The sequence below is a fragment of the Arvicanthis niloticus genome, chromosome 12 (genome assembly GCF_011762505.2).
Source record: "Arvicanthis niloticus isolate mArvNil1 chromosome 12, mArvNil1.pat.X, whole genome shotgun sequence".
Classification (NCBI taxonomy): Eukaryota; Metazoa; Chordata; class Mammalia; order Rodentia; family Muridae; genus Arvicanthis; species Arvicanthis niloticus.
In genome coordinates this window covers 41402622-41424837 of record NC_047669.1, presented here as the reverse complement: position 1 = coordinate 41424837, position 22216 = coordinate 41402622, and the positions used below count along the sequence as shown (strand labels likewise).

Here is a 22216-nt window from a genome sequence, read left to right as displayed (position 1 = left end):
AGTGGCCAGGAAAAAGGTCCATGCTGACGTCAAGTGGCATGGCTGCTGAGCCTCTGACCCATGCCTGGCCCTATACATACCCTCTGGATCCTCTGTTCTTTCACATATACTGTTGTCTATTCTGAATGGCCAGATCCCCTGTGTGCAGTGAGATCTCCACTTACTCATGGGTACATACTTTACTTGCCCCATTTTATAACCTTGGAACCTTTTTTTGACAAATGTATATAAATAAAATTAAATAAGACAGTAACCCTAATATTTCTAAAAGTTGAACAATATATTCTTTTACACAAAAATTCTGATCTAACTTTCTGAGCAGAGGAGGAACAACATAGAAGATTGCTGAGAACACATTTTCCTAGTTCTATTGCCTATAGGCTATGACTTCAGACTCATTACTCAGACACAATAAGTGTGAATCTTACTGTTTACTAAATAGGGATAAGAGAACCATTTAGGGATCCTGTGCTTACCTTCCTGAAGATGTAAAACCTAACAAATGGTCTCGTCATCAAGTCTATATTGTCTTCCTCTTTATTTGGTAGGAAGGTGAGACCCTCTCATGGGGAACGTTGTTGCCCTGTGACCAGAGCGAATTAGAGAGACAGACAATTAAGATACAATCCAGTGAGTGGAAGGCTTCTCTTAATTGAAAGATAATATTAGCTTTTAATCCACCTTGCAGTTTCTCCAGATTCCTAGAATGTAGTAGCTATTTCTAGGCCCCATGGTTTGTCAACTTCTACTGTAACCAGCCCTGTGTCCTATAGGCATGGGTTCCAGATCATCCCTCCTCCTCTGAGCTTTCCACTACAGTAGCTGTGACTCTGGGACTCTGAAAAAGAAACTTGAACCATTGCCTTCTCCAGCTCCCGGACCCCCGTCTTGGGCTTTGGATGGGTACACTTTGCTCTTTAGATCCCTTCTCCCTCCTCCAGATTGTTTCTGTTAGTTCTGTTCCCCACCCCCAAAGCACGTGCTTCAGCTCATTGTAAAGGCTGGCTGGGCTACTGAGTCTTGCTCTCTTCCCCTGTTGTTCTAGGCTGGCATCTGAGCCTCATCTTCTTAGGGGCTGGGCAGTCTTCAGGAACAGTACCAGGATGCAAGAAAAAACTCTCCTTCGTGTCAGCTCCCCTCCAGAGCCAACAGAAGACTACTGTCTCTTCCTGTTTCAAAAGCCTTCAGATGCCTAATAAATGGCTTGTCCACTTACAGGTCCCTAGAAACAAGAACTCCAATTTTAGTTTTTAAGCTCTTGCAATCCTCTCCCACATGTTGTTCTACTCTCTGAGCTGACAGTTCCCTTTGCCTGGCATATTTACACCAAATGCCTTCTTTGAAACTTTCTCTAATTCCTCTGATTCATATTGATATGTGTTTCCTAAGCTTCAGTCATTCTTTGTTTGTACAGACAAATACTGTGATGTACCAATTATCATATGTTGACTACTAGTCCGTGTCGATCCGCTCTGCCAGCTACATTGCATCCTCACGTGAAAACAACCTTTTTTATATCCCCCATACCTACTGGCACATTGCCAGGCGTATAATAAGTGTTCAGTTGGCATTTATGAGCTGTCTACTAGATCTGCATTTCAGAAGTGTTTAAATACAACCTTTATTTGTTCAGGCATCATGTTTTATATATTTTTTTCAATTTTCCTTTGATATTGAAAAGACAAGACCAAGAGTTTAACTTTGCCTGAGCTATCGTGATATATTTTAAGCAACAGTTTTAAAATACCACAAAGATTCAATATTGTCTTTCAGTGAGATCACGCAGATAACTAATTCTTTGACCCTCCTTTAATCAGGGTTTGCTTATAAACTGATTGCTTATCTACAGGTCATTAGATGTCAGACATTGTATCCAAGTTGTTTGACATAGCACAATGGCAGCCACACAAGCACATCTAAGTTACAGAATTCTCCTCCTCAAATGCTTGAAAGATTACACCAAATGTCCTGATTTTGCAAAATAATGGTTCAAGATTGCCTCATTCTATTCCCTGCCTGCAGTCTTGATTACATAAGCTCATAGGTGAAACCTGTGTTGGGAAATCTTGTTGCATATTTAATGTGTCTCACAAATATACCTCTGTTGCAAATAACTATTTCGATAATCCTTGACTATGAGGAAAGAAGCCTATATCCAGATATATTTTTCACACAGTGAGTCATGTAAAGAACAAAGTGGGACTTGTTCACACACCAAGGCACTAAGTTCCATGGAAGTAACTCATGTGACAGTTCTGCTCTCTTGGATATTAGTTGGCGAGAACATGAAGCAAGAGTAGAGACATACCTTGGTCCTGATTCCCCCAATTTCCCCCATTCTAGTAACTAGCAATGTGTCTGCCTCTCTCTCTCATCTATCTATCCTTCTATCTATCTATCTATCTATCTATCTATCTATCTATCTATCTATCTCATCTACCTATCTACTTATTTACCTATTTGTGGTGTATTGTTTTGAATGACTTTTGTTTTGTTTTTAAGACAGGGTCTCACTTTGTAGTTCCGAGTTGCTTAGAACTTTCTGTGTAGACCAGGCTGGCAACAGACTCTGCCTCTGCCTCTGCCCCTGGCATGGTGGAGTTAAAGGCAAGTGCCACCATGCCAGGCTGCAGTTCCTTTTAATCAACCCACCTCTCATGGTGCCTCACAGGACCATTGCTGCACGTGAGCCACAGATGCTTAGAACCCAAAAAGTTCTAAATGTATCTGTACTAAGTGGCTTACAGCAAGAGCAGATATAACCTAGAGACAAAAAACAGGAAGTAGTGGGAGTTACTGGATCTCTGTTAACATCTCATTTGCCATAAGCAGTCCTCAGAAATGAACATAATTGATTAATCCCTTTCATCTTACATGGCTTGGTGTTGTGCTATGTGGAAAGAACATATGAGCTTTTACAAGGTGACATAAACTCTCTTCAGCTCTTAACCTGTTATAGAGCATCAGCCCCTCTCAAAGGTAGTGGCTTGAAGTGTCCAGGACATATGAACAAAATCAGTAGTCAAACATCAAGGTAAATAACTAAGCAGTTTTTCTTGGCTGTTGAGTCAACAGACATTATTGATTCTGTTCAGTTGTTTTTTATTGGAGATGCTAGGGTTAGTTGGTGGTGGCTGAAGAACTAGTAGCTTCTATTCACAGATGAGTGATGTGACCTTTTGTCAGATTGTTCCAAATGTCAGTGATGCGTCAAATGTGTCAATGTTATAGGTTAAAATCACTTCTGAGTCTGCTTAAGGTCAGGCCAGAAAATGAGATGAAGCTGATGAAGCCCTTGAGAAACTTTTGTATGGGACCCAGGAACAGCACAAGGAATGACAGCATGTATGGATAGAACAAACTGGAACTTTCTTCATCAGACAAAGAGAGAGAGAGACAGTAAAAGTCAAAATGAAAAACAGTTCTAAGGAATCCCTCATAAAAAAGAAATTCAGGTCAAACTTGACATGTGTATTCAGTTGGGCTGTCACCCTAAGAACAAGTCATGCATGCATCTCCTTACAGGACTCTTTGCATCGGTAGTTATGGATTTGATGTTGAGGTTCCATCAATGCCAGGTTCACTTACATTTGTCACAGTCAATAGAGTCTCCTGCTTGTTTTACAAATGATCAGTTGTCTTCTGGTGCATAGCTAAGCAATCTCCTAACACATTTCACAGACACATCTTTTCTGTTTCCTTAGTCCTTGGTGCAGTCCAAAGTCATTTCCAGGTATCTCAAAGCCAAGTAGAAATCATTTCCCTTTGGGGATTGCCTCTATTCATGGTCATCATAGGAATTGTCTATAGTTCGTTACAGTTTAGATTCATATTTCTCTACAGTTTTGACTCTTGATATCTTGTAACCAGAGATGATCTTTTTCTCCAGGTTCGTTAAATCCAGACTTAGGAAGTCCTGTACCTCAGAAGTTGGACTCCTGAAACATGCTGACCGTGAGCAAGAATCAGAAGAAGAAGTATGATTTTGATGGGCATCTAGTCTTTCTAGATAAGCCTTCTCATTTTACATTGCCTTTGTTCATGACTTTGTTTCTTGACCTTTTCAAGAACAGTTGTCTGAGGCTGACTCCATGCTGTTTGTACTTCCAGTTTTGTTAAAGAGTTGGACTTTAAATATCTTACTTTCAGATCTGAACGTACTGTGGATAATAAATTCACTTTGCATATCGTACATGCCATGTAATTCAAGAGCAGTTATAATTTCTTTTCCAAAGTCCTATATAGTTTCATGTCCATTTGTTAAAATTATATATTTTCTTGCCATCACTGTAATACATTAAATGTTAAAGTACTTGTTTATCTTGTTGCCACAATGGAAAATAAATGAATGCATGCACCTTGTTGCAAAAACCTCAAATCCTCATTTTTTTTCTCTCACCCTCACATGATATGGAAAAATCAGCATGTACAGAAATTCATTTCTTTGAGACATTTATCTATAGAGAGCCTGATGTAAAAGGTAGACTATAAGTTTTCTTCTGAGCTTTCAAAAAGGCATGGTGTTGAGACACACAGTTTCAAGGATGTCAGAGACTAAGAGAGAGGAATTGTGGTATTAGCATAACCTAGCATGGCCTCTGTACCATTTGCTCTGCTAAAGAGGTAAAGGATTAAACAATAAGCCTTTATACAATCCTAGGGTAAAAAGTGAGAGCCTTTGTGCCCTGTGGGCCAAGAAACATCCAGATGTGAGTAAAAAAAAAAAAATTATACATATAATTCTGACTCTACTGTTAACCACTCTCCATGTTTCTCATAGTTAGCACATCTTTCTCCCTTCACTTGACCTCAGCTAAAAGGCCGAAAAGTGGTTCTTCACTCTAAAGTAAAGGGGACTTTACTTTTTTTTTTTTTTTTTTTTTTTTAGCAAAGTAAAGGGGACCTGAGAATACAAGTAAATTACAACCCAGGGAGTTCTCAGAACATCTGAGTCTGAGACCAGTTCAGAAATGCTTCTCTACAGTTTCTGAAATAAAAACCTGTCTTGCAATTGTATGGTTGTACTATTGAGGCTGCATTTTATGAATACTTTTTTTTTGGAACAACACGAACAAATTAGTAAACCATGATCTCAAGCCCAAAATAGGAACTTCTTTTATTTATTTCCTTTATCGTGCACCCAGGAAGTATCTGCCCATTTGTGGAATTTGTAGAAAGTTTAGTGTTTCAAAAAATATATTTCGACAAGCTGTCCAAAATAATGACAAATATAACAAAAAAAACCAAAAGTATAAAATGGTTTTCTTGACTCTAGAAGACGGGATGAAGAAAGGCAGCTCAGCTATGCTTATGAGCCAGTGCGGTGGGTAGAAACGGGGTCACTTGTTGAACAGATGTTCCATTTCCAGATGCTAGGAAGTATTCAGTAAGCTAAGAGTAGAATGATGGTCAAATCAAAGCTGCCATCTCTATCATTCCTGGGGTTGGGGGAGAATAGTCAACGGCAAAGAAAACTGTAAGAACATAAGAAGTGAGATAGTGAGCATAGTGAAGGAAAAAGAATCTGGGAAGGAGAATAAAGAGCAGTAAGAAGCATTGGGAACGTTTTGCCAGACCTTCCCCAGAGGTCTGTTTATGAAGAAAAGTGGCATCCCGGCTCGATCCTTTTGTGAAACTGTGAAATCATGGTGTGTATATCCCCAGAGGATTAGGCTGTGCCAGGACAGAGCTTGCCTTCATCAAGGACAGATCAGATTTGGGGATCCCTCACCCCCTTTCTTCGTGCTTTGTCTCAGCTGTCACAAACCTGAAGACCCAGTCCCTGAAGCTCTGCTGTATTTCCTCCATGCGTATCTCATGGTGCATCATGACATTACTTTGTGTGTGGTATTGCTTCATCAGTATAGCAGCTTATCAGGGTGCTAATTTTACCTTGAATATAGATTCATAAGGGGAGGCAGCAACCACCACAATACAGGAAAAACCAGAAATAAAATGAAGTGAGGAACTTTCCCAAACACAAGCCAAATGATTGATAGAATTAGTATATATGGAAAACAGACTCCCACATTTTGTATTTTGTTAAATCCAGATGAAGAAAAGTAAAACAATAGAGGACAGGCGTACAACAATCTGAACTTCCCCCCAAATAAATGTGAGTGAAAAGATAGCACTGCTTTAAGCTTAGAGGGATATATGCTTTCATGAGCTGTTTAGTGGGTAGAACAATTAGGCTTCTAGGCTCACCCACTTAAAAATATCCCAAGACTAAGTCCTTTTAAATTAGACTTGAAAAGATTTATTTTTATTTTATTACTGTGTGGGTGAGAATGTCTTTCATGTACAAGATAAAGACAGCAGTGGCTCTTAAGCACAGAAAATTCTAACCCCCGAGTTTTAAGGTGTTTTACATTGAGACTTAAATGATTAGATTTCTCTTTACACTTACAAATTCCTATGTAGCAGTGAACTAAATACTTTGCATATCTTTAAGTATCTCAACCAACAGGCACATTTTCCTAAGCCTTTATTGTTCTTATAAATCTAATTTGATAAACTTCTAAATAAAGCTGGAGAAATTTAAGTCTTTGGCATATCCCAATAGTGTTGTTGACCTGGTGAGAGCTTGTGGAACTACAATCCCACATTTATTACTCAATTGTACATTTGCAAATTGGTTATAAATCAGAACAAGCAGAATTATGTTAAAGTTACAAATATTGACAGTAGTGCAGTGTCTTAGGCAGTCCTTTAACCCAGACCATCAGTAGCAGAGTTGTACTTTATGCTAAGGTTTTCTGTGCTAATAATGAGCCTGTTGTTAAGAAGTGACTTTGTCTATGCCAGGCAATGTTGGCGAGATGTTCAAGCCAAGGATAATGAATGGAACAGGAGTTTTCACAGTGACTTTCATAGCACATAACATAATCTGAATCCTGTTTGTCCCATGTGTCTTATCCTCCACACAGGTTGTGTCCCAACAGTCTGTGTATAGGAAGTGTACTGACTTGGTGGGGTCATGTAGGCTCTTGAGTCACTTGAGATGTCGTTATTGTTGAGCCCCTTAATTTCAGTCCTTTGTAGAGGTGACAGTCTACTATGGAAGACAGATTTATGCAGAAGATCCTTCTCCTTCACCCTTGCCCAGAAGATAAGAGGAACCATAAGACAGAAAGTCTGGTTCCAAGCCTCAGCTCCTGCTCTGCAGATGTCAAGTATTCAGGGGGTGATGGGATGCTTAATGGTACTCTTGCATGTTGGCTGCTCCAGGGTCCTCTGTCAGCCCATAGGAGGATAGGGACTTATGAAGGGGACTCCTGTTCCCTCAGAACACAGCAGTACACAAAGCACCCTGAGTTAAGATCAGTGGGCAACTATCCCAGTTAAGGTATGTGTTTTTACATATTGGATTTAAATGTATCATCTTTGAGGTATAAAGACTTGTGAACTTGATGTGACCCTACATTTTTGACACATATATGTCCTATTTGACAGGACATACTTGTCATACCCATTAAGGTGATATATCCCAATGACTTTTGTGCACTCTATTAAATGTGACCAACAGCTCAGAGGCTAGCTATCAAGTTTTGATATCACTATCAACACTAAATGGCTTGAAGCACGATTTATATACACTTGTTAAAGCTGTATGTGACTTATGGAAAGAAGTCTATAACTAAGCAAATATTAAAATGAAAGTGAGAATTTGCTCCTTGTCTGGCTTTTTCCCTCAAATTGAGTCTCCTAGGGGGCTGGAGAGATGGCTCAGCAGTTAAGAGCACTGAATACTCTTCTGTTGGGGTCCACACTAGCCCCACGTTGGGGCGGCCAAAATAATGTTGCAGCCCAGGCAAAATGTTGAGGCCTGGGCCGACCCACATTTGGGCGGCCACTGCTGCTCCGGTCTGCGGGTCGGGGTTCAGCAAGAGCAAGGGTGAGGGCAGACTCGAAGAATGGAGACCAGACAGGGTGTGATTCAATCCCATTTATTCTTCAGTCTCTCTTCCTCTAAGTGTCTCCTTCTCTGTCTCCTCTGTCTGCTGTGTCTGATTCTGTCTGGAGCCAAATGTCTTCTACCTAATGTCTGATGTGTCTGAATCTCTGATCTCAGTCTGATTCTGATCTGTTCTGTCTCTGCCTTTTATATGTCTCACTTCTAAGCCACGCCTTTTGGTCACACCTTTAATCATGCCCTTAGGTCTTGTCTCTAACTCTGATCTCTATACTTCTAAGTCATATTCTTAAAGTCACACACCTTTAATCTCACGAACCTTTAATCTCAAGGTATCTAAACCAAGATTATCAGAGTGTGCTCAGCTGTTGTAGGCTATTGTAATCCAAGTCTCATGTCAGGGTATATGGCTCAAGATGGCTGCAAAGCTGATAGCTGCTTTCTGCTAAAAGTTGGCCCCCAACACTCTTCCAGGGGTCCTGAGTTCAATTCCCAGTAACCACATGGTGGTTCACAATCATCTGTAATGGGATCTGCTGCCCTCTTCTTGTGTGCCTGAAGACAGCCACAGTGTACTCATATATATTAAATAAATAAATAAATAAATAAATAAATAAATCTTTTTTGAAAAATTGAATCTCCTAGTCTTTTTTCAAATGTCCTAAAAAGGCTATGGGTGATAAGATTTGACAAACGTATAGAAGTGGAGCTGAAACCATTCCCTATTTGTTGATTGTATCTGAAGCCAAAATATGTTGACTACAAAGCATACAGGAATCAGATCATGAAACTAACAGAAAGCCTTAGCAATGTAGCATAGAATGACCTCTTCCCTGCTTAGAAATAGACCCGTGTTCCCTTGTCTCTTAGAACGAGTCTAAATTCATTTCTACACACTCAGAGCATTGACTCCAGACATTAATGACCATTAAGTTACTTTAGCCTAATTTGTAATTCCGTGTACAGCTCTGCCTTATATTGTACTCTCAACCTAAAAAATGGAAATTTTATGTTCAAATCTACATTTTATTAACCATCCTCTCTGCCATCGACCTCTCAGTTTAGCTCTGCAGGTTCTTTAAGGCTGTATTCAAAACCTTTCCCCTTGCTACTTCATACTGCCTTCTTCTGCCCATACCTCTGTAGCCCAGAGCCTAAGCCAATGCTGGGTCACATGCTTTGCAGACATCTATCACCAGAAATAAAGTTCTCTCTACTCTGTAGGGCTCATACTTCTCTGTCTCTGCTGTTAAAACTGTCAACAATTTGCAGCAGAGATATTGCAAAACACCAAGCCAGGTGACAACATTAAGACAGACAGCTGAAGTGGCCTGATTGAGAGCAGACAAAGGTGGCATTACTAACTTGGGAGTTTACAACAGTCCACAGAAATGCACCAGGGAAGCCTCATTGGAATTCCCAAGAGAACTTCTGCTTGCTCATCCTGCCATAGTTTTTATAGCATGGAGTTGAGCAGCCCAAACCAACCTCTATTGGAAAGGGGATCTCTCTTCTACCATTCTCAAGAGCACAATGTTTTAATATCCTTAGCACTTTGCTGTTTTCCTATCTTCTACAGGATTAAAAGTTCATTGTAACTAGGACAGGGAGATTAGGATTATATTTAAACAAACTGGGATCTCAGACAAGGGAGCCTCCCCTGCCCCAGAGTCTGCTTTCAGCAATTTAAAAGCATCATGTGGCAATTCACCAACATTCACTATATCTTTAGGAGAGAACCCCCAAGTCAGTGTTATTGATGCTTCAATATTTCTCAGAGGCCCAGTCTCTCAGGAGGATATATCTTCTGAAGTGGGAGATTCTTGCACTAGTGGTTACTAGTGCATCACGATGGCTCATTGACTTATTAGGTGAGCTTGTTTATCTCTTATAGTATCCTGTTCACAGAGAAAGCCACCAGAGTCTTGGCTTCTCTGCATTTCATCCAGAGGTTCCAGAGAGGGATGGTAAGGATGGATGCTTAGGAAACATGCCTCTTTCCACTACATGCTACATCTTCCATTTCCCACTCCTTAAGAAACGTGTTTGTTGTTATAGAGTTGGTAATCAAAACCAGGGACTTATAAGAGAATCATAACACCAAGTTACGTCCCAATGTAAGAAATGTACGACATGGCTGATGTTCTGATGTGCTTACATAATGGGCAAATGGATGAAGCCTGAAGATACTTTAAAATAATAGCACTGCCAGAGGAAAAGACGACGATAATGATGCTCCCCCTAGTGGTAGAGTATAGAAAGATATCTCATAAACTAACGTTGCTTCCTAAATCCAAATTAAGTCAGTTCACTGAACAACACAGATTATTGATGTTACTCTTGGCCGCCCACAGGTCTGTTGCTGAAGACACTTTTGTTACACGACATGGACGTTTCAAGCTGGCACTGAACGGGAAGTTTCCTCCATGCTGGCTAGTTTCACGGTGCCAGAAGATGCTTTGCAAGCTGAGGAGGGAGAAAAGTTGTTAAGAATCTTCCCCAGCTCTGCACCTTGTAAGCTACAATGACAACAAGCCTGACAGAATAGGTCACTGGTGTGATAGCAGCATTAATGTTATGGGGTTAAATGCTCTTTGACTGGATTAAGGGCCCACTCCATACAGGACATAATTCATGTGTCATACTATAAACTGAGCTGTAGCTGGAGATAGTGTCACACATCCCAAAAAAGGACCTGGTGCTATTATTTTGCTAAGTGGCACAGTGTAAAACTACCTTCTAGCTCAATGCCCATGGATTAGTGCAGCTCTTGACCTTCATCAGAAAACCTTTTTGCAGGGAAGGGCGATTAATTCAAAATCTCACTAGTGGCTAAAGTGTGGAGAGCAAGTGAACCTTGGAGTCAATCCTGGATGGACATCCACACTACCCTGTCCACTATCTCAGTGTACATGGAGAAAGAGCTGAGAGAAAGCCTGGAGGACCCAGAGGCCAGGGAAGAATGCTGCGAATCTTTGACTTTTGAACAAAGTAGGACGATTGCACTCATGAACTCACAGACCCGAAATTACCTACATAAGTCCTGCATATAATCAAACCAGTCAACATGCCACCATGGATTTGGGGAAGGACCCACAAGGTCCTGCTTCTAGTTGAATAGCTATTGGCAGAGCATGGCTTCAGGGGGCAGAAAGAGTAGCTTTTCTTCTGGAGTTTGGCCCAAAGTAGGTTGCCCATGCTTCGGTGAATGGCCCTATATCTATATGCATATGTGCAGCTATGACACTAATTGGTCACAGTGAATTAGAAAAAAAAAGGACACGAAGTTGGTATCCTTCTAGGATTCTAGGATGGGTTAAAGAAGGGGACTAGAGAATGAATATAACCAAAATATATCTATGACATTCTCAAGGAACAAATAAAAATATTACTAAAAAATAGAGGTAGAATTTGGATTATTGTTTTAAATCTTATATTCAAGTTATTAATACAAAAATCCATTGTTATAGATCCAATTGTCTCCCGGTTTCCACTACTTCATATTTTGAAGTTGTAGCCACCACCTTGTTTTAGATATGGTGATAACCTGCACAGTTAGTCCAAATAAATCTATACTCATTGGAATAAGGTACTCAATAAACCTTCAGCTCAATATGACAAAGGTCCTCATGAAAGAAGGAAATCGAAGATTCAGAAGACCGTGTGGTCTTCAAGATCAAGTATGATCTTGGAAGTCAAAAATCAAAGAACACCAAAAGCTGACAGCAAAATACCAGAAGCAGGGAGACAAAGACCATAGCTCTGTCTAGCACTTCCCAAGGGAATGCAATTCTGTCCACACTAGGATCCTCAGATTCTAGCCCCAGTGCTTCAAGGCAACAATCTCTATCCTTTAAAATACTCAACTTGTTGCATTTCCTTAAAGCATCCTTAGGAGGCTGATAGATTCCAATTACTTTAACATTAGTTTTATTTTTTTTTATTTTTTATTTTTTTGGTTTTTCGAGACAGGGTTTCTCTGTGTAGCCCTGGCTGTCCTGGAACTCACTCTGTAGACCAGGCTGGCCTCGAACTCAGAAATCCACCTGCCTCTGCCTCCCAAGTGCTGGGATTAAAGGCGTGCGCCACCACCGCCCGGCTTAACATTAGTTTTAAACTTAATGAATTAGATGTCAAAAGACAGCATGTATTTGTCCTGGGAAGTAATATATCTGAGGGTGATCACTAAATATCATGGATAAAAATACCACCTCTCAGATTTAGTCCCATCTGCGAAATGCGTCATCTTCCATGCAAAACATTATGGGAACTTAGTTTCATTATACATTTGTGCTGTTTTGTGGTTCCATCAAGCTGACGTGTTTCCCTCAATCTGTCCTACTGTCATTAAAATACTCCTCAGATAGGTAGTAGTCACACTCGTAGTGTGTGACTGATCATTTACTGATCAGTACATTTGCTGATCAGTGATTTTTGCATGGTCGTTGGTGTCCTTAATATACCTGCTGTGGTGGGTTAAAGGAGATATGCCCCTCGGTAGGCTCCCAAGACTGAACACTTGGTATCCTGATGGTGGTATTCTTTGGGGGAATTTGTGAAGCCTCTGGGAGAGAGTCTTGTTGGAGGAAGTACGTCACTGGGGACAGACTGTGGGTGCATATGGTCTTGCCCACTTTTTGTTCACTGTCTCTGCTTTGTGTTTGCATTGGAAGATGTGAGCTCTCGGCTTCCTGTAACAGCTTCTGCTTCTCTGCCTGTGGCTTACTGCCATGCTTTGGCCCCACTGTGGTAGACTCTCAACCCTCCCTCTGAAATCATAGGCCAAAGTAAAGCTCATTTCTCCACATGTTTTTTTGTTTGGTTTGGTTTGGTCATGGTGTTTATCACAGCCACAGAAAACAAACTAAGACAGGTGTTCTTTAGGTCATAGACTTCTTGAGTGTCCGTGATTTGCATACTCTAATTAAGCTTTCTGGGGATTATGAGCCTCTTGTCTTTCAAAATGCCTGACACTTGTTGCAAAAGTGTTCTCCAGAGAACTACAGACAATAGGCTAGTCAGTGTTTTACAGCTCTTTCATTGAAACATTACCTCACCAAGAGAGGAGAGAAGCTTACTTACAAGACTCAGGAGGTTAACGAAACTTACACAATGTTGGAAGCTCAGAAGTCGTGGTTGGCTTCATTGTTTGTATGCTTGTTGCTTGCCTGTTTGACCTGTCACCCTGTGTGCAAACAGTCTTGCTTTTCCCTGCCACCCACACCCATATGCTCACGTCCTTCCTCTGTACGTGTGCCACGCTGCAGGTGCCTTCCTAGGTTAACCCAGTGGGTCACCTAGGAAGAGATTCTTGGTCTCTGAAAGATGCCTTATTCTTCCTTTGCTGCCTCTCTGCCTTCCCACATGGGTGATTCTCTCCCCTACTTGACAATGATGTTTCATACTGGCTCACTCAACCTCCTCACAGGAATGCCTCTTTACCCTCCTTTGGGGGTGGCATCTTAGGCTAATCTCCCTGCATAGATGCTCTCGTTACTCTGCTCCATCCCTGATACCCGCTCTGAATCACAATGCATCTGTCCACGCATGATAAACACTGTCCTTGTTCTTACTCAAATGAAGTCTTTATGCCAAAAACGCACAGGGGGCAAGAGGTCCAACTGGGGCCATTTAAGATGTGGAGACATGGGTTTTGTGTGACGTGTTTGGGTCCATGAAACAAATTAGTGACCACAGAAACAAAAAACCACCAAGTCTCCCTGAGTGGCAGCTATGTGACAACAGGGACCTCGTCCCTCTGGCTCATTATTTTATCCACATGTTCATCACAATACGCAGTATGTTGAGTAGAATAAATTATTTCCCATTTGTCTTTTTTTCTCCTTTGACTTCTCAACTGTGTGCACACAAAAATCGTGGTTGTGTTACTGACCTTTCAGCCTATGTGAGGGTATCTCTGTGACATGTGCAAATTAAAGGAGGAAAAATAAGGTTTGGTTCATGGTTTCTGAAGGAGACTGTGGTTTTGTTCTGTTTTGTTTTTCTTTTATTCTTTGGTTTTGTTTTGTCCCATGTATTTTGGAAGAGCATCATAGTAGCAAGAATTCGTAATCAAGGAGCCTTTTACCTCATGGAAGACAGGAGAGAAGTAAAAAGCAGGCAAGACTGAGCTTCTCAGTACATATTCCTGTGACCTGCTTCTTCTGGCCCTTTCTCCTAATGTTTTAATGCTTTCCAAACCTACCAAAAAAATGCCACTATCGGTGGCCCAACCTTGTGATAAATGAACTTTTGGAAAGGGACACATTATATCTAGACCATAAGAATGACAGTTTATACAATTTTTAAAATGATAGTAATTCATATCTTTATATAAATGTAAACATCCAAATTATGCCTAGGATTCTTTCCATACCACAAATTTCTATTGTTCTTAAATGATAAGGAAAACCTTATGAATTCAACGATGAGGCCAAAGTGACAAAGGTATATGAAGCTATGAGTGTTACAGCATTCCAGGGTTCCTGTACATCCACTGACTTGGGGAAGAAAATGTCTATGTACCACCAAAATCAGTGTTCAGCCATTGGTGGGCTCTTTCCCTTCAAAATGTGTGCAAACTTGCAAGGAAAAACAAACAAAAAAACAAACCATCATTCTGGTAAGGTAACCATACATGATCCCCTTCAGCAATTGTCATTCTCTCCCTACCAAGCTAGGTTTCCATAGCATATTCTGAAGAATGACACCTCTGGGAGAGTCTTCCTGGGAAGGGACATCTGTAGTTAGGAACTTGGCAATGTGCCATGCATATGAACACACCAGGATGTCCCATACACCTAGTATTGCTGAATATTCCTTAACCACGGAGCTCATGTTGAAGTCATCTCTAACCTCATCCTTGTTTCTGCACTGGCAAAGGCGATGAGTTATGAAATGAATGAGGCAAAGATGTGACATGTAGATCACACCATGTTTGGTGTGTTTCCTTTTTAACTCATCTTCTAGTTTATTGCTTATGGGACGTTGCTATTTTTAACATTGAAAAAGTAAGATATAGTAAGTTATACTAATTGAAAATATATACATACCACAGAAAAGGTATACTGTTTTTTAAATTCCCTGTACCTAGATCCTTTGGATTTCCATGCATAATTCTTTATGTACTTTACTCTCGCCAGTTTGGATAGATAATGAAGACCCATAAGAATAAATATTACATATTCACAACAGACAATGAACATGGATTCATTTGGTTTTTTTCTTCTGTAGCAGTCTTTAAACTCTTTCATTTTGTGACATATTAATGTGGTTTTTTTAAGCTCTAAAATGAGGCAAAATTAGGACTTTACGTTAATGTCCCTCTGAGTTGTACTTTAGGAAGTATCATTGAGAAGTGGGGACTGATAACACAATTTTGAGGGGTAAACAGGTGATCAGTTTGAATGTAAAATTTATTTTATAAATCTATGTCTAATACTCCAGAAGAATACATTTCGTTATCCTTAACAATTGTGATCTGTCTTATCAGAAGTTACACCCTGGTTTCTTACCCTGGGACAATATGAGTGCTTGAGGGCTTGTTCCTGCCTGTGACAGTCCTGACACAAGAAGGCACTTTATCATCATGGGTTTAAATGAGCCACCAGAGCCAGAGCTCCAATCACATGAGTGCTCGTTAGCACCTTCATTTGAGACTAGAGAGGGGCAGGGAAGAGCAAGGCAGGATCCCCAGAATCACCGCTGCAACTTCAGAGAGATAGCAGTTTGTAATTAGATTGTTGTGACAAAGTACTACAAACCTTGTGGCTTAAATAACAGGACTGTACCATTCCTCATGTTGTAGAGACTTCCAAGCATAAAAAATTTCATTGCTATTTCATAACTGTAATTTTACTTCTGTTCTGAATTGTACTGTAAATAGCTGAGATGCAGGATATCTGATTATTGATCCCTCTGAAAGGGTCAGTTGACCCCTAAGGGGTCTCGACCCACAAGTGTAGAATTACTGTTTTAAATCAAGATGTTATCTTGTTGGTTCCTAGGACTCTGAAAGAAGGCTTTACGCCAAGCCTTTCTCTGTAGCCTTTCTTTGCAATTGGTTGTATTATCCCTTTGTCTCCTCAGATATTGTCTCTCTGTATACATTGGTGCCCAAATTTTCTCTTATAAGGACACCAACCATATTAGAATAAGGCCCACGCTATTAACTTCATTTAAACTCAATTATATATCAAACTTATCTTTAATCAAGGCTGTATTGTGGGTGCTTTGGGTTAAGACTCCAACACATGAGTGTGGACACATAATTTAATTCATAATAGATGAGTTGTAATTCTGTTTTAATGCTTTTTATAATCCTCCCCAAGTCAAGAGACTCACTCACCAATTGTGGCTGCTAGAATGTAGGCTCCTTAAAGAAGAGTAGAATCACATGTGGCTACTGCAGTTTATCATCAATGACACATCAATGACAATGGCACCCTATCCAAGAGGGGGTTTGGCTATCCTGAAGCACTTGCTGAAGTCTCTTAAAACCAAAGTTCACCACACTTCTCTGTAGATAACCAGAGGATGCATTGCTTTCCTGACTTCCTCTTTGGGTTCTGCTACCTTGTCTGTTTCCTTGACTGTTTTTCTTGTCTAGGTATTCACCCTTTGACCCTCAATGCAAATCCCGCCCCTTCTTTATTGCCCCGAGTTAGTTTCCTTTTCTGAGAATCCTTGTCTCTTGATCTACCTTGGTGAACAATGAGCATACAGCACACAGAAACAAACCTTGTCTTCAGTGATTCCAACTGCATTATTCTGAATTAACTTAAAAACTCTTAAAATATGAGAGCACCAGACACACAGACCACCAAAGGGAAGAATTCTTTTCATGTTTTATAACCATCTCTGGTTACATTTTTTGACTTAAGGAGAAGCCAGCTGTTTTACACATAGTGGTGCTGTGTTTTGGCTTCACCATGAGTTCCTGCAATGTCCGGGTACTGGTGGCTATTGTGTGTGGGCTGCTGACAGGCATTGTTTTGGGATTGGGCATCTGGAGGATGGTCATAAGGATCAACAGAGGTAATGTCATCCTGTTATAATCTACTGAGACAGAGAGTGGGTGTTGAGGGTGGTGATGGCATTGAACCTCTGACTCTGCTACCTGATATTTCAGTGCCAGAGAACTGCCTTGTCCAGGGGATGGCTGCCTTCCACAGTACCACTTAAGTGTAAGACAGCAGTTGGTTGATGGCTAATGGGCAGCTTTATATATAAAATGTGTGTGTGTGTGTGTGTGTGTGTGTGTGTGTGTGTGTGTGTAAGCAGGGTGAAGAATGAGTTTTGAATTGGCTTCTTTGTGCTATTTTAATTCCTGAGTTGATAGAATGAATAACAATAGAACGTATAACCACGTGTATTTGGGTTCATTGTGCTAAATCCTATAAAGGTAAATAGTTGTGAACTTAAGACTCCCAAGCAGCCATGTACTGAATAGAAATTCATCTCAAGAAGGAAGCTTAGAGACGTTAGCACTAGAGTTTGTGTGTGAAATGAACTTAGGTTTGTGCACAAGTTTCCCATTTTGCAGATGTAGAAAATTAGTTAAAGTTGAAAAAGTTAAAAGGAGTTTAAAGGTTATTTTCCTGTTGTCTTAGCATGTGTTTGTAAGTTTCCTGCTGTGCTCCATACCTCCTGAGGGTAATAGGGACAGAAGTATGGTCATGTGTAAAATGATGGTGTTAAAATAGAGCCCTTGAGACCACAAAAAAAAAAAAAATACATTTTTAATGATTCTAACACTGCATCCCTTTGTCTGTGGAGATTCGCTATAAAGCACTCATTCTCAACCTATCTGTTATGACCACTTTGGGTGGCAAATGACCCTTTCACAGGGGTAACCTAAGACATCTGGAAACATTACAATTCACAACATTAGTGACATTACAGTTATGAAGTAACAATGAAATAATTTTATGGTTCGGGGTCACCAGAACATGAGGAACTGGGTTAAAGGATTGCAGTGTTAAGAAGGTTGAGAACCACTGCTATAAAGGGATTCAGAGTTGATGTGTAGCATGTGTGAAACTGAGTGACTAGAGGTGGCTAATACCAGTGAGGAGGAGCAGTCTGCCCTCAACGAAGGCAGAGAACTGCCCTGCAGCAGTGCCAGGAGGCAGAATCCCATGCTGAGAATAAATGTTTGATATTAGCTGGTGTTGAAAAGGTAGCATGGAATGCAGCCATCCCTACATTACCCAAAAAATAGAATTCAGAGGATACTGTGTTGGCAGCATTTAGAGAACTTGAGTAAGAAACTAAACAGAACAAAAGAATAAAATTAAAATCATTAACGTTTGTAAAACACTTTAATTCAGGTTTAAGGAAACCCATTAAGAGTCTCTCTCGCTGTTATGTGCATTAAACATGTAAGATTACATCTGAAGGATTTATGTTTGAGAAATGTCTTCCTTGTTGCATTCATAATGACTTCTGTTTTCAAAGGGACGTAGAAATGACACCGTTAAATCGAACCATTACAAGGGCAAAGTACAAAACCAACATGAGGAAAGGTACTGAACAGAGGACAGAAAGTGCAAATTAGTCAAAGGCGTAGGGGTAACTGCTTGGGGTGGGCACACCTCCGAGCTGCTGGAGGCCCTTGAAGGAAGTAAAGGGTATTAAAAGTTCTGTTTCTCAGAGTAGTAACATAGCAGCTCCTCAGAAAAACTAGCTTTGCCCTTGGTGTTAGTTTGTCAGTTGTCTCTTTATGTCTACGGGATATCTCTTAGCTTTGGGGTAAAGCCAACAGAAAATTAGATGGTCATCACGAGCATTAACAAATAAAAATGAAGACTGACGCTGTTTGCTGTTTGCTGCGTATGCACCTTGTAAATTTTATTTGGAGTGCACTTTAGTTCTGTTTATTTTTGTTTAGTTCTGTTTGTATCTGTTTAATTCAGTTCCATTCCACTTCCTTCTTTTACTTTAACTTCTTCCAGGTTTTTCATCTCTTTCCCTCCCATCTCCCCTCATTCTACTAATGTCATTACAGAGTATTTTCTGGTTTGTTCTTTACTTAGTTATAAGTTATCCTTAAATTAAATTTTTTCTTAGAGACAGCGTTCATGCATATCTCACAGAAACTGATTTTTCTGTGAAAGCCCCTTTTGCTTGTTTTTAAGATCTTACTTTATAGTTCAGATTGTCCTGGAACTCACAATTTGTATCCCAGATAACATCATATTCATCGTGTCCTGAGTATGAAACGTCCTGTGTCAGGCTTCCAAGTGCTGGCACGATCCCACACTCCTAGCTAACTATAAATATGTTATTTAGAAAAAAACACAAGCACATATACATTAAGTTATGTCCAAATTAATTGGCTATATTCAAAATTCATTTCATAGAAACAGAATGTATTTTCACACACACACACACACACACACACACACACACACACACACACACACACACAATGATAACTTATTTGTGAAAAACAGAAGGAAAAAACCCCCTATCCTAGGCATATAGAGGTTCACAGTTATAATAGCATTCAGGAGGCCGAAGCTGGGGGATTGATAGAGTTCCAGGCCATTCTGAGCAAAATAAAACTGAAGTAAAAAAATAAGACACAGAAGAATTAAAAAAAAAAAACTTCCAGCTTCTGTTTTGAGGAAATTTCAATGAAATGGGTTTTATCTGGCCATAGAGTGAGTATTCGTTTTTATATTAAATTTTTCTAAACCTTACAATTTAAAAAACTCTATGACCAAGATAGCATACCCCAAATTCCATGCTATCTTTTCTCACTGAATTCAGACAACCACATTTGAGGCAGGTTCATTCTGTTTGTGTTATGTATGGAGAAACAGGGGTTGAGAGAAGATATTTGGATTTATATATCTGTGCAACAACGGCTGTGAATTTGAACCTGCACCGTTACAGTCTCACCAGGTTTTGTTCTCAGAAGCACAAAGAAAACTAGAGTAAATTAATTCACCTTCTTTTTCCTTCCACAATATCTGAAAATCCCAGTTCCCAATGGTGTAGTAAGCCTGACAGCCAGACTGCCCTGCTGCATTCTTTGAGAAGTCTGCTGTGTTCCTGTTTATGATTCTTCTGTAATAATACAGTCTGTGGAGTATAAATTAGGAGTCAGGCTTCAGTTCCTAGGATTTCTGAGTCTTCGATTGTACCTATGCACTTCTGTTGTGTAGTATCTGCCATGCTTTGCAGTCGTTTGGAAGACTGATAAAGTGCTTTCTCCAACTTTGCAGCATCCTAGTTTGCCTGCTTTCATCTTCTAGCTGAAAACAGCAAAAGAAACTTCATTTGTTAATGTTTCCCATCCTGGCCACTGCCTGATTTCAATGGAAAGGCAAATTCATAATAGCCCAAAAGTCATAAATCAAATCAACTCTAATTATTCTAAGTGTAAGCCCCCCCCTTAAGTAAACCATTGTTTCAAATGTCAAAGAAGCACTTTAAGGCATGATCTATAGAATTCCAGTCACCTTCTGTGAGCAAATGAAACTTTTAAAGGTCCAATTTCTACTTCTGAACCGTGCCTCTTGTTGAAAGGTCACCGGCAATTAGGGATCTGGTTCTGACAACAGATGCTGCAGCACAGGAGTAGCTGAAACTTCCTTAGGGTTAGCTGGGCAGCCTGTCCTTTTTAATAGAACATTGATTGAATTATTAACTAATAGTGATATCTTTTATTGCCAAGTGTAATATGACATGCATGGTCTTTTTTTTTTTTTTCCAGTCAAAAAAGAACCTTTATTCTTTTTTTGTGTAGCCTCATGATTTCTTGCCAGCGGCCTTTGGAGCAGGTGCTTTCTGGGCTGGGGTCTTCTGGCCCTTCTGACCTTTAGCAGGAGCTGCTGCCTTCTGACCTGCAGCCTTTTGTGCAGGAGCCTTCTTGCCTGGTCCTGTCGCCTTCTTGGCTGGGACTTTAGCTTTAGCAGCTGCTACCGCCGCCGCCGCAGCAATGGCAGCTTTAGCAACAGCTGCCTTTTTGGGAGCTTTCAGGATAGCAGCTCTTTGAAGTTTCTTTACTTCAGTCTTGATTATTCTGTTCCTCATTTTCTTTGCCTTCATGACTTTGAAACGATCAAAATCCGTTATCTTGGCTTTCCTTTCTCGGGCATCAATTTTCTTGGCCCATCTTGTGGCTGCCCATTTCGTATTGATATCTGCCTTCTCCCACGCCTTCCGTACATACTTCTGGCGGGCACTGTGCGGGAACTTGAGGATGAAGTCAGTGAGCTGCATGCATTTGAAAGGCATGGCCTGCCTCCTCAGCCGAGTGCAGGGTCCATCCACTAAGGCCCTGTTCTGATCAATGACATCTACAATTGCGACCAGCTTTCCAGCATGGGGCCCAAAGGAAACGTAGGCCACCCGGCCTACCTCCACGTAACGTCTGAACACCATGTTGGCGGCGCTCAGAGAGAAGGACATGCATGGTCTTTAACACATGGCCCCTAGCCATGGACATTTCTCTGGGCAAAGGAAACTCACAATAGTATTGAGAGCTTCCCAAATGGAAGTATTGCAGTTCCCAAATGGAGTTCTAGACTTGGTTTCTTCTCTGTAGTGTTAGTTTACCTTCAGCTTCACCATCTAGCTCTCATGAGCATCTTTGATGGTTGAGGTCTCCTGCTAAATGTCTCCGTTTTATGGACATTTTCCTACCAACCCAATACAAGTTTTTATTCCCAGTTCCTCTTTTCACGTATAGTTTTGTTGTTGTTGTTGTTGTGTTGTTGTTGTTGTTGTTGTTGTTGTTTTGTCATGGTTCTCTTTACCGGACATTTCTTCAAATTGACTTACTTTGTTGAAGAGAACAGAAGCCTGATTTAGAAACCTAATAGATTCCCTGCAACTAATTTTGAGTTGTTGAGATGAATACATAAATCTTATACAGCTAGAAGGTAGACTTAGTCTATTAGGGTGACTGTAACAAAATATCATAAGTAAGTAATCATACACAATAGAAATCTCATTTTTCATAGTTATGGGGACAGGGGGTCTGAAGGAAAGTGAGCTCCTGTTTCAGTGTCTAGAGAAAGTCTGCCTCTGGGTACTGAGGTGTTGTTGTTGCATCTTATGTGATATAAATAGACAACTCTGTTCTCTTCATTCCTTTAGGGCATTAATCCCATCATGAAAGATCTACCTTCATGAATGAATTACCTTCTTTAAAAATTACCATTTAATGCTTGGATCCTGGCAAATTGACTTCAAAACATGAATTTTGAGAGGATCCATTCAATTCGTAGCATGAATGAAGAATTCTCAAATAGTTCTGTTCAGAAATGAGATAACAAAGCTGGCAAA

The 22216-nt window shown here is 40.3% G+C and overlaps 2 protein-coding genes and 1 pseudogene across 8 annotated transcripts in view; 2 read left to right on the top strand and 1 right to left on the bottom strand.

Moving 5' to 3' along the window:
- Positions 1–4378, top strand: part of Tmem45a (transmembrane protein 45A) — a 74124-nt gene extending 69746 nt beyond the window's left edge. For 6 of the 7 annotated variants that reach the window (XM_034514728.2, XM_034514725.2, XM_076943027.1 and 3 more), the window contains 2 exons: positions 1046–1218; positions 3890–4378. In XM_034514728.2, the coding sequence (XP_034370619.1) occupies positions 1046–1196 (151 nt within the window). In that variant the 3' untranslated portion in view covers positions 1197–1218; positions 3890–4378. The remainder of the gene's footprint in view (positions 1–1045; positions 1219–3889) is intronic. The other variant, XM_034514729.2, reaches the window with a different exon arrangement.
- A 12228-nt stretch (positions 4379–16606) lies between these two features.
- Positions 16607–22216, top strand: part of Adgrg7 (adhesion G protein-coupled receptor G7) — a 61924-nt gene continuing 56314 nt past the window's right edge. Inside the window, 1 exon segment of the mRNA XM_076943024.1 lies at positions 16607–16951. Coding sequence (XP_076799139.1) covers positions 16846–16951 — 106 coding nt within the window. The 5' untranslated portion in view covers positions 16607–16845.
- LOC117717851 (large ribosomal subunit protein eL14 pseudogene) lies at positions 20648–21351 on the bottom strand (annotated as a pseudogene).